Genomic DNA, 17,373 nt, shown 5'->3' with positions numbered 1-17,373 from the left:
TGTTTGCAAAAGAAAAAATACACATGTATTATGTACATATAAGGGATGCAACGATACAGTTAAGTCACGGTTCGGTACGATTTTCGATACAATACATTTAATGCCCTGAAACAGAAAATGCAACTTTTTTTTTTTTTTTTTTTTTTGCTAACAAGCAAAAATAACAGTGCCATCATATAAACAAGCATTTTAGTGCATAATATTTATGTGCTTACCTCTTACTGATCTGAAGAAAAATTTTGTATGTAAGTGCTGAGAACAATTTTTACTGTTTGTAAAGTGGGTCACACACATTGCTGCAGCTCTCTCGGCAGCTATATTTAAACATCCTATTTGTGGTCCGAGTCCCTCTGTAACATGTACTGAATTAACAGTATTTGCAGCATTATCTATAGTCACTGGTATGGGTTGATTTGGCCTGCTTAACTTCCATTCAGTCATGGCGGTTTCTATTTAATCAATGTAGTCTATGGACTACGCGTCGCTCTGGGCTCACACAGCTAATGGCATGGGATCTAATGTAGTACATCTAGGTTGCTATTTGATGTTATCTAGTGTGTGCGCGCGAGAGTTGGCATGGGATCTAACATAGGACATCTAGATTGCTATTTGATGATATCTAGTGTGCGCGCTGCACCGCTTGAGTGTTTTCTGGCCACAGAAGTCACTTCTGCTCATTACTGCACAACACATATGACAATCGACTTCCATAAACAGGACGAGTTTGAATTACGGCGCTCTTAATTTGCCACTCATTGTTCATCATGAAACCATGAGTTTGCGGAGTCTCCCACGGTCTTAACCTTTCTGATCCCATCGGCGCTACAATAGCAAGCGTTAGCTTACGCATGCTCATCGTTTGTGAATACCATGTTAAATGAGCAGCGTAACAGTGTACATCCGTAATATTGAAGACGAAGGTGTAAATTTCCTGTGGTCATTTCGAGACAAAGACATCCAGACGCAATAATTTGGGAAGTTAGCTCACGTGGGGAGGACAGTATATTTGCGTTCGAATACCAGTAGATAGTATCGGCGCCCTAAATGTTGGTACTCGTAGATACCGATACCACCAATTCGGGCCAGATCGGCGCCCCCTGCCGATACTGGTATCGGTGCAACTTTATTTATGAGTGCAATAAAACTAGAAAACTCAAATGACATTATCTCCCGTTTTTCTTGGCCGATTGATTTCAAATAAAAACTGGTGTGGACATCAACTTCCACACTTTAAATGAGACCAAACAGCGGCACGTGGGTGACGTAATTACAGCGTGACGAAGCTTCAAAGACGATATGCGTAAACGCATGCTGCCGACACGTTCGGTGTTAAAGGGTTAATATGCATGCCGAGGAAGCCCCCCTCAATTCCCGGCAATCGGATTCTTCCACTTTGGAGGCAGGATTTAGAATTTTTCGTTTTCGCCGACACCATATGCACGCGAGGCAAGTCCGCTACTCAGTCATTGCGTCGCAGAGTCGCCATGTAAACTGCCCGATACATGCTGTTCTAAAAATAACTTTCAAATGCTTCACTCCCATTGGCTGGCTCACCCGGAGACAAAAATGATTTTTGTTGTTGCGACAGCTTGAGATCCGCGGTTCCGTGACCTCTGGTTTAGGGCAAACACTACCGCCTTGGACCACCAGTGTCACCAAAATCAGTGAAACAAAGTGATGAAGTGTTCTGTAGTTCAAACATTTATTGAAAAATTGAAAAACTTTTGACATGAACTTAATGTGCAGGTATTTTTTTTTGCGCAGACGCTGTCCATCCCGTGACGTGTGGAGACGAGACGGCGGGACAGAGAAGCACTTTAACTTTTCACCTGGCGGCGTTTCCCTTAAGTCCTCCTCCGTGTGACATGACTTGAGAAATTTGCTTTTTTTATTTTGAATAAAGGCTCAAACTTGTTTGACGACTGACGGATTGTCTTTAATTTCTGGGGGGCATCGCCAAGCGAGCTGGCCGGGAACATCCTTGGCAGCTTTTTGGCTAATGACGTCCGATTCCCGGGTCGGTGGCGAAACAATGACCTGCTGTTTTTCTGCTGCATAACATTTCTTCCAAGGTGACAAGTCAGGAGGGACTGATTCGTCACGGGGAGACGACGGCGGTGGCTTTTTCTTCCGAGGATGGCTCGTCCTCAGGCGGCAAGAAGTCCAGCGGCTCCAGCAGCCGCTCCACGTCCACGCGTGCCACATTCTCAGCACCAGATGCCGGTACACCTGCAAACAAAGTGGACGAAACATTTTCAGACACTGCGAACCAAAACGTAGCATAGGTTTCCTTCCTACGTTTTGAAGGAATCTGACCTTTTAGCCAGATTGCTGGCATCACGCCGGCCGAAAGGCTAAACTGTTTTTTTTTTTCTTAAACTATGATATACATGCTTTTTAGTTAATATTGTGTTAGAGTAATACGATCACATTCACAATACAGGACATTTTCTTATTTGCTTATTTGTTTTCTCGTTTTGAAGCACATGGTAAGATCTTTTTTGTAATGTTGCGTTACTTTAAAAGTCTGTGATAATTGATCGCCACACACTAAATGTAACTCGTAGCGTTAGCGTGGAAAGCATGGTCTTAAACTGTGTTTTGTTTTTGTTTTTTGACCAAGTTCGACATCCTGGTGGGTATAATTCATTGACGGTAGCTGTAATGCAAAAGCTACCATCCAATATTCATTTTATTCATTTTTAATTGTGTTTCTTTCCAACCGGAACTCAAGTGACACAGGCTCTTTCGTTTCACACTCCCAAAATGTGGTTTGTTTTTTGGGAAAAATTCAAAACATCCTAGAATTTGTGTCCAAATAACATTTATAAATAAATAAAAATTCAGGCACCAAGGGGCACAGAAATTCTATGGATTTTGCTAAAAATGTCTGGTTTGACAAAAACACTCTTATTTACGCCTGTTAATCACCGACCGGAAGTGACCCCGAAATGCTAAGTTGGAAAAGTTATCAGATATCTACATGAAGTCTAGATAAGTTAAAATCAACAGGAAGTGACATTTCAAAACACCATACAATTTTTGTCCAAATCCTATTTATACATAAAAAAAATAAATAAAAAAGAGGACACTAATGGGCACAAAAGTTCTAATCAGCCATTAAACACACACATTAAAAAACAACAACATACAGTTCAGCCAAAACTTGCCAAAAACATACCCTTTCATTTCAAATGGCCCAAAAAAAAAAAAAAAAAACTTCCATTCACTTCTCTTGATTTCCAACAGGAAGTGACCCAATAGCTACATGAAGTAAAATTTTAAAACATTACGTGTAGTACAATTTTTGACCAAATCACATTTATACATAAAAAAAATACAGTATGCTAAAAGTTCTGTTCAGTTCCTGCTAAAAACGCACACTTTGGCACAAAAGTTCTATTCAGGTTTTACAAAACAAAAAACGTCCCGTTCAGCCAAAACTTGCCAAAATGAATGGCAAAAAAAAAAAAAAAAACTTCCATTCACGCTTCTTGTAATACAATTTTTGGCCAAATTACATTTAAAAAATTATGGCACAAAGGGGCACAAACGTTCTATAGATTTTGCTGAAAACGTCAGGTTTGGACAAAACTTGACTTATACCCATTCATTCCAATGGTACAAAACCTATACACGCCTATTGATATCCACAGGAAGTGACCCCGAAATTCTAAGAAAGTTATCTACAAGAAGTGAAATTTCAAAACACTACTTACCGTACAATTTTTGTCCAAATCACATTTATACATCAAAAAAAAAAAACATTCAGGACACAAAAGTTCACATAAGTTCAGCCATTACACACACAAAAAAAGACGTACAGTTCAGCCAAAACTTGCCAAAAACATACCCTTTCATTAACTTCTCATGATTTCCAACAGGAAGTGACCCAATAGCTACATGAAGTACAATTTTTGTCCAAATCACATTTATACATAATTCAGTATGCTAAAAATGCACACTTTGGCACAAAAGTTCTATTCAGGTTTTACAAAACAAAAAAGCCAAAACTTGCCAAAAACAGTGGCCCAAAAAAAAAAGCTTCCATTCCATTCTCTTGATTTCAAACAGGAAGTGAAATTTCAAAACACTACTTGCCATACAATTTTTGTCCGAATAACATTATTTTTCCATCAAAAAAATGAGGCGCTAAGGGGCACAAAAGTTCTATAGATTTTGCTAAAAAGTTTTTGCCAAAACTTAACAAAAATATACTCATTCATTCCAAAGGCACAAAACCTATTCATGCCGATTGATATCCAACAGGAAGTGACCCCGAAATGCTAAGTTGGAAAAGTTATATCAACAGGAAGTAAAATTTCTAAACACTACTTGCCATACAATTTTTGTCCAATTCACATTTATACATAAAAAATTTCAGGATGCTAAGAGTTCTGTTCAGTTCCTGCTAAAAACGTACACTTTGGCCAAAACTTGCCAAATTATACCCATTCATTTCTAATGGCCATTTGGAAGTCTAGATTACTTAAAATCAACACGAAGTGAAATTTCAAAACACTACTTGCATTACAATTTTTGTCCAAATCACATTTATACATGAAAAAATTTCAAGATGCTAAAAGTTCTGTTCAGTTCCTACTAAAAACGTACTCTTCGGCCAAAACTTGCCAAATTATACCGATTCATTTCTAATGGCCAAAAAAAAAAAAAACTTCCATTCACTCCTCTTGATTTTCAACAGGAAGTGAAATTTCAAAACGCTGCTTGTAATACAATTTTTGGCCAAATTACATAAAAAATTCAGGCGCTAAGGGGCACAAAAGTTCTATAGATTTTGCTAAAAACGTCAGGTTTGGCCAAAACTTGACATATAACCATTCATTCCAATGGTACAAAACCTATACACGCCTATTGATATCCACAGGAAGTGACCCCGAAATTCTAAGTTAGAAAAGTTATATCTACAAGAAGTGAAATTTCAAAACACTACTTACCGTACAATTTTTGTCCAAATCACATTTATACATTAAAAAAAATAAAACATTCAGGGCACAAAAGTTCAGTCATTACACACACACAAAAAACGTACAGTTCAGCCAAAACATCCTTTCATTCACTCCTCTTGATTTCCAACAGGAAGTGACCCAATATCTAATTGTAGTACAATTTTTGACAATCATTTATACATAAAAAAATTCCAGGATGCTAAAAGTTGTTCAGTTTCTGCTAAAAACGGACGCTTTGGCCACACTTGCCAAATTATACCCATTCATTTTTAATGCGTAATAAGCAACCTGATATGCCAAACAGCAAAGCTACTAGCTTTAGCAGCCTAATACGACAAGATTTATATTTTTTCCCCTCTTTTGAACCTAAAACATTGTATATTGGATTTTTCTTTACCCTGCTTACCGAGAATGAGCGCCATCTGTCGGGCAGGAAAGAGGATTTGCAGGCAGCGGTCCAGAAAGGGCAGAAGGTCCCGGGCGTAGGTGCGGCACATGCGCGCAAACAAGCTGCGTTCGCCGTCGCTCAACGCCGAATCCTCGGCGCGGTGGAACGCAGACAGCTCCTCGCTCACCTGAGGGACATTTCGTTCATTGCCCGCCATTGACGACGACGGATCGAAACTGGGAGGATAGACTTACGTCGGCCAAGGCTAGGTGCAGGTCTAGGGTGACGCGGCGGGCCAGCGCCAGGGGGCAGCACAGGCGCAGGTCGTTGAAGGCCACCAGAATGCGGTTGAGGAAGCGGGCCAGCGGTGGAAAGTCCAGCAGGGTGTGGGGCGGGGCGACGGTCCCTTCAACCGGGGCTGCCGCCGTCCCTGGTGGCGTCGGTGGCGGGGGAGCAGGCGTATACGCGCCCAGGTCTCGGCGAAAGCCCTCGGCTGCTTCCCGTGCCGCCGCACCGAAGGCCTCGGCCGCCGCCCGTGGGAAAATGTCTGCCAGCCTGCCCCGGAAGTCGGCGCCCACTCGGCCGAAGGACAGTCCGAAGTACATGCACTGCGGCGCCAGCGAGTCCAGCCGGGCCGACGCCCCGCGCTGCAGGTCACGCTCTAACGACTCAGTCAGCTCACACACCTGTGTGGAACAGGATGGAATAGGAAGTGACCAAAATTGCCCTGGGAATCCAACACAATTAACAAGTGACCTAAATTCAACAGGAAGTGACCCGGGAATACCCCAAAATCAACAGCAAGGGACCGTAATTGAACAGGAAGTGACCTGGGAATGACCCAAAATCAATAAGAGGTGACCCAAATTGGACCCCTGTTACAAGCATGGTGTACCACAAGTTGCCCAGGAATGCTCCAAACAAATTGAAGTGGAAGTGATCTGGGAATGCCCCAAAATCAACAGGAAGTGACCCTGGAATGCTCCGGGAATCCACCACAATTAACAAGTGACCTAAATTCCACAGGAAGTGACCTGGGAATGCTCCAAAATCAATAGTAAGTGGCCCAAATTAAACAGCAATTGACTCGAACAAACAAACAAATTGAAGTGGAAGTGACAGAAATTGACCGAGTAACCCGGGAATACCCCAAAATCAACAGGAAGTGACCCAAATTGAAGAGGAAGTGTCCAGGGAATGCCTCAAAAACAACAGGAAGTGACCTAGGAATGATCCAAAATCAATTGGAAGTGACTCAGGAAGGGATCCATAGTGGACTTGAAGTGACCCGGAAATTACCCAAAATCAACAGGAAGTGGCCCAGGAATGTTCTAGATAAATTAAGAGGAAGTGTTCTGGGAACACCCCAAATTGAACAGGAAGTGACCCAAAGTGAACTTGAAGTGACCCGGGAATGACCCAAAATCAATGAGGTGGCCCAAATAGGCACAAGTGACCCAGGAATGCTCCAAACAAATTGAAGTGGAAGTGACCTGGGAATGCCCCAAAATCTACAGGAAGTGACCTGGGAATAATCCAAAATCAATAGTAAGTGGCCCAAATTAAACAGCAATTGACTCGTACAAACAAACAAGTGAAGAAATTGACCGAGTAACCCGGGAATACCCCAAAATCAACAGGAAGTGACCCAAATTGAAGAGAAAGTGTCCAGGGAATGCCTAAAAAACTGGAAGTGAACTTGAAGTGACCTAGGAATGACCCAAAATCAATTGGAAGTGACCCAGGAAGGGATCCATAGTGGACTTGAAGTGACCTAGGAATGCCCAAAAACAAATTGAAGTTGGAGTGACACAAATTGAAGAGGAAGTGTCCTGGGGATCACCCTAAATCCACAGGAAATAACCCAAATAAATTGAAGTGGAAGTGACCCAAAATCAACAGGAAGTGACCCAGGAATGTTCTAAATAAATTAAGAGGAAGTGGCCCAAATTAAACAGCAATTGACTCGGGGATGCCCAAAACAAATTGAAGTGGAAGTGACAGAAATTGACCGAGTATCCCGGGAATACCCCAAAATCAACAGGAAGTGACCCAAATTGAACAGAAAGTCATTTGGGAATGCCTCAAACAAATTGAAGAGGAAGTGTCCAGGGAAGGCCTCAAAAACAACTGGAAGTGACCCAAATTTAACAGGAATTGACCCAAAGTGGACTTGAAGTGACCCTGGAATGCCCAAAAACGAATTGAAGTGGAAGTGTCCTGGGAATGTCTCAAAATCAACAAGAAGTGACCCAAAGTGAACCTGAAGTGGCCCGGGAATGACCCAAATAAATTGAAGTGGAAGTGACATAAATTTAATGGGAAGTGACCCAGGAATGTTCTAAATAAAGAAGTGACCTGGGAATACCCCAAAATCCACAGGAAGTGACCCTGGAATGCCCAAAAACGAATTGAAGTGGAAGTGACACAAATTGAAGAGAAAGTGTCCTCGGATTGACCCAAAATCAACAGGAAGTGACATAAATTGAATGGGAAGTGACCCAGAAATGTTCTAAATAAATTAAGAAGAAGTGACCTGGGAATACCCCAAAATCCACAGGAAGTGACCAGGGAATGTCTCAAAACCAATAGGAAGTGACCCAAAGTGAAACTGAAGTGGCCCGGGAATGACCCAAATAAATTGAAGTGGAAGTGACCCAGAAATGTTCTAAATAAATTAAGAAGAAGTGAGCTGGGAATACCCCAAAATCCACAGTAAGTGGACTTGAAGTGACCCGGAAGTGACCTGAAATCAACAGGAAGTGACCCTGGAATGCCCAAAAACGAATTGAAGTGGAAGTGACACAAATTGAAGAGAAAGTGTCCTGGGAATGTCTCAAAATCAACAAGAAGTAACCCAATGTGAACCTGAAGTGGCCCGGGAATGACCTAAAATCCACAGGAAATGACCCAAATAAATTGAAGTGGAAGTGACCCAAAATCAACAGGAAGTGACAAATTGAATGGGAGGTGACCCAGGAATGTTCTAAATAAATTAAGAGGAAGTGACCTGGGAATGCCCCAAAATCCACGGGAAGTGACCAGGGAATACCCCAAAATCCACAGGAAGTGACCCAAAGTGAACCTGAAGTGGCCCGGGAATGACCCAAAATCCACAGGAAATGACCCAAATAAATTGAAGTGGAAGTGATCCAAAATCAACAGGAAGTGACATAAATTGAATGTGAATTGACCCAGGAATGTTCTATATAAATTAAGAAGTGACCTGGGAATACCCCAAAATCCACAAGAAGTGACCCAAATTGAACAGGAAGTGACCAGGGAATGTCTCAAAACCAATAGGAAGTGACCAAAATTGACCCAGGAAGTGACCCAGAATGCTCCAAACAAACTGAAGAGGAAATGACCTGGAAATGCCCCATACTCAATATGAAGTAACCCAAAATGAATTCCAAAATCCATCCCGATCGGCACACTTCGTCTTCTACGATATCTGCGGTCCGGTCCGGTCGCGACCCACCTTGGCGAGCAGCCAGCCGCGGAGGACGCGGGTGGGGCGCGGGGCGTGGCCGGGCTCGGAGAAGACGGCGCGGTACTGCGTCAGCACGTCGAAGAGGTGCGCTCGGGCGGCCTCGGCGCTCTTGCTGGCGTGCGCGTAGGGTTCGGCGTCGGGGACGGCGTCCAGCGCCGAGCGCAGCCAGGCGCCGCGGGCCCGCAGGAACTTGACGCGCAGCTCGGCCTCGTCCGGGGCGTCGGCGCGCCGCAGGAGGCCCACCGCGCGCAGGCACGACGACAGCTGCGCCTCGCTGCGCAGCTGCTGCTGGAGCTGCAGCCGCATCAGCCCGGAGCTTTCGCGCACCTCGCGTACCAGACCCTAACAAAAAAAGAGGTATCCTCCCGATGAGTCCTTTTCTCAGCCGCCTCGGCCCAGCCCACTAGCGCACCTGAATGAGAGGATTGCTTCCGTGTTTGTTGTCTAGGCGTCGCACGTAAGCGGCAAGCTCCAACGCTTGCTCGTAGTAAGCGTTGCGCACGCACGTGTCCATCAGCTGAGGGATCTCCAGGATTTCCAGAATCTCCGTGTGGCGCTTCAGCGTCAGCGTGTTGGTTGCGCGCCTCGCCGACATCTGCTCCGCCTCCTCAGCGAACCTCCTGAAAAGGCCAAAAGTCCTCTTCATGTTAGCCCACTCGTTTTTCACCCACTTCCTGTTCAATTTGGGTGTTACTCCCTAATGATTTTGGTGCTTTGCCAGGACACTTCCTGTTGATTCTGGGGCATTACCAGGTAACTTCTTGTTCAATTTCAATTCCCGGGTCACTTCCTGTCTTGTTCAAATTGGTTCACTTCCCGTTGATTTTGGGCACCTTCCTTTTGTATTTGAGGCATTACCAGGTAACTTGTTGAAATTTGGTCACTTCCTATTGATTCAGGGGCATTCCCGGGTCACTTCCTGCCTTGTTCAAATTGGTTCACTCCCTGTTTATTTTGGTGCATTCCCGGGTCACTTCCTGTTAAATTTGGGCCCCTTCCTATTGAATTTCAGGCATTACCAGGTAACTTCTTGTTCAATTAGGGTACCACCTGTTAATTTCGGCGCATTCCCGGGTCACTTCCTGTCCTGTTCAAATTAGTTCACTTCCTGTCGATTTTGGTGCATTCCTGGGTCACTTCCTGTTAGATTTGGGCCCCTTCCTATTGAACTTGAGGCATTACCAGATAACTTCTTGTTCAAATTGGGTCACTTCCTATTAATTTTGGCGCATTCCCGGGTCACTTCCTGTTCAATTTGTGTCACTTCCTGTCTTGTTTGATTTGGGGGCATTCCTACATCCTATTCAATCTGGGTCACTTCCTGTTGATTTTGATGCATTCCCGGGTCACTTCTTGTCCTGCTCAAATTGGTTCATTTCCCGTTGATTTGGGGGAATTCCCACATCACTTCCTATTTAATTTTGGGCATTCCCGCGTCACTTCCTGTTAAATATGGGTCACTTCCTGTTGATTCCAGGGCATTGCCAGGTAACTTCTTATTAAATTTGGGTCAATTCCGATGGATTTTGGTGCATTCTCAGGTCACTTCCTGTTAAATTTGGGCCACTTCCTGTCCTGTTCAAATTGGTTCACCCCCTATTCAATTTGGGGCACCCCCAGTCACTTCCTGTTCAATATGGGTCACTCCCTGTTGATTTTGGCATATTCCCAGGTCGCTTCCTGGCCAATTTGGGTCACTCTGTCCTGTTCAATCTGGGTCACTTCCTGTTGATTTTGGTGCATTCCCGGGTCACTTCTTGTCCTGCTCAAATTGGTTCACTTCCCGTTGATTTGGGGGAATTCCCACATCACTTCCTATTTAATTTTGAGCATTCCCTGTTAAATATGGGTCACTTCCTGTTGATTCCAGGGCATTGCCAGGTAACTTCTTGTTAAATTTGGGTCAATTCCTATTGATTTTGGTGGATTCCCGGGTCACTTCCTGTCCTGCTCAAATTGGTTCACCCCATTCAATTTGGGGCATCCCCAGTCACTTCCTGTTGATTTTGGCTAATTCCCAGGTCGCCTCCTGGTCAATTTGGGTCACTCAGTCCTGTTCAATTTGGGTCACTCCCTGTTGATTTCGGTGCATTCCCAGGTCACTTCATGTTAAATTTGATTCTGGGGCCTTACCAGGTAACTTCTTGTTGATTTTGGTACATTCCCGGGTGGCTTTCTGTTCAATTTGGGTTACGTCCTGTTAATTTTGCCGCATTCCCACGCCACTTCCCATTCAATTTGGGTCACTCTCTGTTCAATTTGGATCACTTCTTGATCATTTTTGCACAATCCCATTTCACTTCCTGCTCAATTTGAGTCACTTTTTGTCCGGTTGAATTTGGGTCAGTTCCTGTTGATTTTAGGGCATTCCCAAGTCACTTCCTGTTCAATTTGGATCACTTCTTGATGATTCTGGGGCATTCCCGGGTCACTTCCACTTCAATTTCGATCACTTCCTGTCCTGTTCAAATTGGTTCACTTCCTGTTAATTTTGGGGCATTCCCACGCCACTTCCTATTCAATTTGGGTCACTTCCTTTTAATTTTAAGGCATTCCTAGGTCACTTCATGTTAAATTTGGATCACTTCTTGATGATTTTGGGGCATTCCCACACCACTTCTTGTTCAATTTGGGTCACTTCCTGTTGATTTTGGCACATTTCCAGGTCGTTTCCTGTTCAATTTGAGTCACTTCCTGTCCTGTTATAATTAATTCACTTCCTATTGATTTTGGGGCATTCCCACACCACTTCCAATTCAATTTGGGTCACTTCCTGTTGATTTTTGGGGCATTCCCAGCTCACGTCCTGTTCAATTTAGACCACTTCTTAATGATTTTGGGGCAGTGCCGCGTCACTTCCTGTTCAATTTGGGTCAGTTTTAGTCCTGGTAAATTTTGGCCGTTTCCTGTTGATTTTAGGGCATTCCCCAGTCACTTCCTGTTCAGTTTGGATCACTTTCTGATTAGGGATTTAGTGCTCAAATTCCAGTTCATCAATTTTGGGTCCTGTTTGTTTAGTGGTATTTAAAGAGTCACTTTCTGATGATTTGGAGCCATTCCTGGGTCACTTCCTGTTCAACTTGGGTCATCACTTCCTGTTCCATTTTGGGTTTTCAGGTGTCACGTCCTGTTCATTAAATTTGGGTCATGTCGGATTAGAGGGATTGACGAGTCTGTCATTTCAGGGCCATTCCCGGGTCGCTTCCTGTCAATTTTGGGCCACTTCGTATTGATTGTGGAGCATTCCCGGGTAACTTCCTGTCCCATTTAAGCCACATCCTGTTGATTTTAAGGCATTTAAGGATCACTTCCTGATCATCAATTTCACCAGAACCTTTTTGTGTATTTGGCGGCATTACCGGGTCACTTCCTGTCGATTTTGAGTCAGCTATCGGCTGTGGATTTGTTGGCATTTCTGGGCCGTCCGTCACCATAATTGCAGATAAAAGCGTAAATGTGGACTATTATCTGGGCGAGACGTCTTACTTACCGGCATCTATGAGCGAGGGCGGGCAGCTTATCAAGCAGGCGGGAGACGCTGGCCTCCACCCGGCCAAAATCTCGGTAGATGCGCTCGGTGCAGTCTGCGGTGCGGATGAAGGTCTGGTAGTCGGAGAAGGCCAAGTGTCGGGTCTGCTCCAGGACTCGCGCTCGCTCCTCCGCCAGCCGCTCCTCCTCGCGGCCCAACTCATCGACGCCGAACGAGCTGAGCTCCGATAAGTAGGCCGCCAGATCGGCATTGTCCTTCCAGCTGTCCGGGAAGCAGTCCTGGAAGACGCACGCCAAAAGGCTCTCGTCCTCCACGTCCGCCGTCATGGCGAAATAAAAGCGGAAATGGATCGGGACACGCTCTCGGCAAAAGGAAAACAACGATAAGTTCCAACGACACGTCCCTTCTTCCTGCTTCCGACGTGCTCCTTATTGCCGCCCGGTGGCTTCGACGAGAACTGCGAGCTATCGCGATTGAATGGAGGCAATCACTCAAAGCCGGGCGCTACACGACGTTCTCACTCGTCGACCATTTTGAGTCAATAAAATATTTTTAAATATCTAGCTTACATTATAACAAATGCGTTTGAAAATTCAAGATGAAATGAAAACGGAGAGAAGACTGTTGTAAGATGGCCGCCGACTATTCGCATCTAGCGCTGATATGTCATCGACGGCGTTGCTAAGCTGCGCACGCACGCACGCGCGTTCTGTTCAAAACTATCTTCGTCGTCTCGCCCTCTCCTACCGGTCGGCGTCCGGCTTCATCTTTCCGCCCGGGGTGTTTAAATCCTGAAGCGGCTACAACTTTGAGCTCATTCGAGCAGGTAAAGCCTTTTGCTTTAGCTAGCGCTGTTTGTTTTTAGCTGCCTTGCTAGCTGGCTTTTGGCTAAGCAGCTAGCCGCCGCCTCTCCCCGGCTAAATTGAAACTTTAGTCACTTCTTCTCGTTTATTATTATTATTATTTTAACTTTGTTCCATTTTAATCCAAGGTTTGACATAGATGCAATGCTTGGCAAAATTTGAAACGGCTCCATTGGAAGAGTCGAAAGCAAGTGTTGTCACAACTTTTTGTCAACATCGTGACGCCATGTATCGATACAAGTCGTGACGTCATTTTGAAGACTAAAAGATGAGGACACCCAGTTGAAATGAAATGTATGTTGTCAGTGTTCATTTTGAGGTACTCACAGGTCGCGTTCTGTACATTTTACGTCGCTTATTGTTGATTTTACAGCATTTCATACTGACTTTACAGTGTTTTCAGTGTACATTCAAATAATTTTACAATAACAGTAATAAAGAAGGTGCTTTTACATTACTCGAATGCTCTCTTTCAGTCTCAAATTTGGAAGTTATCATTTTGTTCATCTGTTTTCCGACTTTTTGAGGTGCAACAGAACCTACCTTCACGACTTACAATACAGGACTTTTATTTCTTCATGTATTACCAGCACCCTCTGCTGACAGATTTCCGTCACTACAATTGAGAACTTAAATCTATCAATGTAATGATAATTCCCAAGATGCATTTTGCTGGGCTCTCACAGATTTTTAATTAAAATGATCTTTCAGCTGATGTAGTAGTTATATATATATTTAGAGTTTATCATTCATTATTTTTCCTTTTTTTTTTTTTTTTTTTTAGCATCGTTAGTGATAATGGTCTTTCCCTCAGTTAACAAATCCCAAGCATAGTTTAGCGACATCTAGAAAGCAGTTACAGGTCACTTTCGATTCATTTGAGGCCATGTACAAGTCACTTCCTGTTAAGTTTTGAGTCATTGCCTATTCATTTTCCAGTTCACTTCCTGTTCTGTAGTCAAAAATTAACCAGAGGTGACCATGAAATGTCCAGAAATCAACAGGAAGTGATCTGTAAATGCCCCCAAATCAACAGCAAATGAATTGGACAGGACCTTAAATTCCGCAAAATCAACAGGAAGTGACCTGTCAGTGGCCCAAGGTCAACAGGAAGTGACCCATAAATACGCCAAGATCAATAGGAAGTGACCTGTCAATAACCCCAAGAACAGGAAGTGACCCGTCAATACCCTAAAATCAACAGGAAGTGACCTGTAAATGCCCCAAGAAAAACAGGAAGTGACCCGTAAATGCCCCAAGATCAACAGGAAGTGACCCGTCAATACTCTAAGATCAACAGGAAAGGACCTGCAGATGCCCCAAGTTCAACAGGAAGTGACCCATCAATACCCTAAGATCAACAGGAAGTGACCCGTAAATGCCCCCAAGAACAGGAAGTGACCCGTCAATACCCTAAAATCAACAGGAAGTGACCTGCCAGTACCCTAAGATCAACAGGAAGTGACCTGTCAATACCCCCAAGAACAGGAAGTGACCCGTCAATTCCCTAAAATCAACAGGAAGTGACCTGTAGATGCCCCAAGAAAAACAGGAAGTGAGCCGTAAATGCCCCAAGAACAACAGGAAGCGACCCGTCAATGCCCCAAGAACAACAGGAAGTGACCCGTCAATACCCTAAGATCAACAGGAAGTGACCCGTCAATGCCCCAAGAACAACAGGAAGTGACCCGTCAATACCCTAAGATCAACAGGAAGTGACCCGCCAATACTCTAAGATCAACAGGAAGTGACCCACCAATACCCTAAGATCAACAGGAAGTGACCTGTCAAAACCCCCAAGAACAGGAAGTGACCTGTAGATGCCCCAAGAAAAACAGGAAGTGACTTGTCAATACTCTAAGATCAACAGGAAGTGACCCATCAATACCCTAAGATCAACAGGAAGTGACCCGCAAAGGCCCCCAAAAACAGGAAGTGACCCGTCAATACCTAAAGATCAACAGGAAGTGACCCGTAAATGCCCCCAAGAATGAACAGGAAGTGACCCGTCAATTCCCTAATATCAACAGGAAGTGACCAGTCAATTCCCTAATATCAACAGGAAGTGACCAGTCAATACCCTAAAATCAACAGGAAGTGACCTGTAAATGCCCCCAAGAACAGGAAGTGACCCGTCAATTCCCTAAAATCAACAGGAAGTGACCCGTGAATGCCCCAAGAACAGGAAGTGACCAGTCAATACCCTAAAATCAACAGGACGTGACCTGTAGATGCCCCAAGAAAAACAGGAAGTGACCCATAAATGCCCCCAAGAACAGGAAGTGACCCGTCAATTCCCTAAAATCAACAGGAAGTGACCCCGTGAATGCCCCAAGAACAGGAAGTGACCAGTCAATACCCTAAAATCAAAAGGAAGTGACCTGGCAATGCCCCAAAATCAACAGGAAGTGACCTGTCAATGGCCCAAGGTCAACAGGAAGTGACATGTCAATGGCCCAAGGTCAACAGGAAGTGACCTGTCATTGGCTCAAGGTCAACAGGAAGTGACCTTCTAATACCCTAAGATCAAAAGGGAAGCGCCCGTAAATGCCCCAAGAACAGGAAGTGACCTGTAGATGCCCCAAGTTCAACAGGAAGTCACCTGTCAATGCCCCAAAATCAACAGGAAGTGACCCATAAATGCACCAAGATCAACAGGAAGTGACCTGCTAATACCCTAAGATTAATAGGATGTGACCCGTAAATGCCCCAAAATCAACAGGAAGTGACCTGCCAATGCCCCAAAATCAGCATGCCTTAAAAGCCATTGATCTTGGGGCATTGACAGGTAACTTGCTGTTGAGTTTGAGACGCTGCCTATTCATTTGGGTAGATTCCCTGTGTCACTTCCTGTTCTGCAACCCAAGTGGCCTTGAAATGCCCCAAAATCAACAGGAAGTCACTCGATATCTACAGGAAGTGACCTTGAAATGCCCCAAAATCAACAGGAAGTCACTCGATATCAACAGGAAGTGACTCATATATGCCCCAAAAACAAAGGCATTGAAGGCATTTACAGGTCACATCCTGTTCAGTTTGAGTCACTGCCTATTCGTTTGGGTAGATTCGCTGTTCGCCAACCCAAAATCAACAGGAAGTGACCCGTAAATGATCTTGGGGCATGTACAGGTCACTTCCTGTTGAACCCTGTTAGGCAACCCAAAATCAACAGGAAGTGATTGATTTCCATGTATTGTCGACCGCGGAACTCCTTTCCTAACCGACGCGGCGTACGCAGGGCCGGCGGAAGAAACGGACGGAGGCGGAGTCCGGTCATGGCGACGGCCGGCGGCGCCACCAAGATCTCCTGGCGACTGCGTGAGTCTCGCTCGTTTGGTCGGGTGGGCGGGGCTCGTCGCCCGATTGACGTGGGTGACTTTGTCAGAGGACTTTGAGGCTCACGCCGGCCGCGTTTGCTGCGCCGCGCTGGCCAAGAACACCGGTCGCCTGCTGGCCAGCGGCGGCGAAGATTGCCGGGTCAACATCTGGTCGGTCAGCAAGGCCAACTGCATCATGGTACGTACGTTCGTCCGTCCCTCCGTCGGTCCGCTCGTCTATCACCGCCCTTCCGTGTCCTCAGAGTCTGTGCGGCCACAGGAAAGCCGTGGAGTGCGTCTGCTTCAACGCTTCCGAGGAGCAGCTGGCGACCGGCTCGCAGTCCGGATCCATCCGCGTCTGGGACCTGGAGGCCGCTAAGAGTCAGAGCGCTTGTCGTTATACAGCCACGCCCTGAAAATCCAATCCAAATGAGTCGTTTTTCTCCCTTGGGAAATATTCCTTTTATTTTGCAGCTAAAACAATGCAATTTGTGGTGAAATTGTGATGGTAGCTTTGCTGTGACAGTTGCCATTTCAACTTCCTGTTGCTATACAGTCACTTCCTGTTAATCTGGGGTCATTTTGGTGTCACTTCCTGTTGATATCGAGTCAATTCCTGTTGATTTGGGGGCATTTCAAGGTCACTTCCTGTTGATATCGAGTCACTTCCTGTTCATCTGTGGTTATATTGGTGTCACTCCCTGTTGATTTGGGAGAATTTCAGGGTCACTTGCCGTGGATATCGAGTCATTTCCTGTTCATCTGCTGTCATTTTGGTGTCACTTCCTGTTGATTTGGAGTCACTTCCTGTTGATCAGGGGTCATTTTGGTGTCACTTCCTGTTGATATCGA

General features: G+C 44.9%; 3 protein-coding genes across 4 annotated transcripts in view; 2 read left to right on the top strand and 1 right to left on the bottom strand.

The window, feature by feature from the left end:
- Positions 1 to 2,609, top strand: part of kifc3 (kinesin family member C3) — a 50,934-nt gene extending 48,325 nt beyond the window's left edge. The window contains exon 22 of the mRNA XM_057843282.1: positions 1,765 to 2,609. The gene's annotated coding sequence lies outside the window, so the exon portion shown is untranslated. The remainder of the gene's footprint in view (positions 1 to 1,764) is intronic.
- On the bottom strand, positions 1,691 to 12,954 carry cog8 (component of oligomeric golgi complex 8). Its single transcript, XM_057857842.1, has 6 exons — positions 12,342 to 12,954; positions 9,264 to 9,471; positions 8,840 to 9,193; positions 5,613 to 6,044; positions 5,377 to 5,545; positions 1,691 to 2,229 (listed from the first exon to the last, which is right to left on the bottom strand). Exons 1-6 carry the CDS (start codon positions 12,665 to 12,667, stop codon positions 2,099 to 2,101), a joined length of 1,620 nt encoding a protein of 539 aa, XP_057713825.1. The 5' UTR covers positions 12,668 to 12,954; the 3' UTR covers positions 1,691 to 2,098.
- Positions 12,621 to 17,373, top strand: part of katnb1 (katanin p80 (WD repeat containing) subunit B 1) — a 25,600-nt gene continuing 20,847 nt past the window's right edge. The window contains exons 1-4 of one of the 2 annotated variants that reach the window (XM_057857642.1): positions 12,621 to 13,167; positions 16,443 to 16,522; positions 16,590 to 16,720; positions 16,785 to 16,902. In XM_057857642.1, the coding sequence (XP_057713625.1) occupies positions 16,480 to 16,522; positions 16,590 to 16,720; positions 16,785 to 16,902 (292 nt within the window). In that variant the 5' untranslated portion in view covers positions 12,621 to 13,167; positions 16,443 to 16,479. The remainder of the gene's footprint in view (positions 13,168 to 16,442; positions 16,523 to 16,589; positions 16,721 to 16,784; positions 16,903 to 17,373) is intronic. The other variant, XM_057857721.1, reaches the window with a different exon arrangement.

The sequence above is a fragment of the Corythoichthys intestinalis genome, chromosome 1 (genome assembly GCF_030265065.1).
Source record: "Corythoichthys intestinalis isolate RoL2023-P3 chromosome 1, ASM3026506v1, whole genome shotgun sequence".
NCBI classification, from domain to species: domain Eukaryota; kingdom Metazoa; phylum Chordata; class Actinopteri; order Syngnathiformes; family Syngnathidae; genus Corythoichthys; species Corythoichthys intestinalis.
The sequence above is the reverse complement of the archived record's forward strand: the minus strand, read 5'-3'. Positions and strand labels throughout refer to the sequence as shown.

What these genes read in the sequence shown, in the direction of transcription:
- cog8 (XM_057857842.1), bottom strand. Translation starts at nt 12,667, where the DNA reads ATGACGGCGGACGTGGAGGACGAGAGCCTTTTGGCGTGCGTCTTCCAG. An exon ending in GAAGCAATCCTCTCATTCAG is followed by an intron (nt 9,194 to 9,263) that starts GTGCGCTAGTGG and finishes TTTTTTTGTTAG; the next exon opens with GGTCTGGTACGCGAGGTGCG. An exon ending in ACAGATGGCGCTCATTCTCG is followed by an intron (nt 2,230 to 5,376) that starts GTAAGCAGGGTA and finishes CTTTGTTTGCAG; the next exon opens with GTGTACCGGCATCTGGTGCT.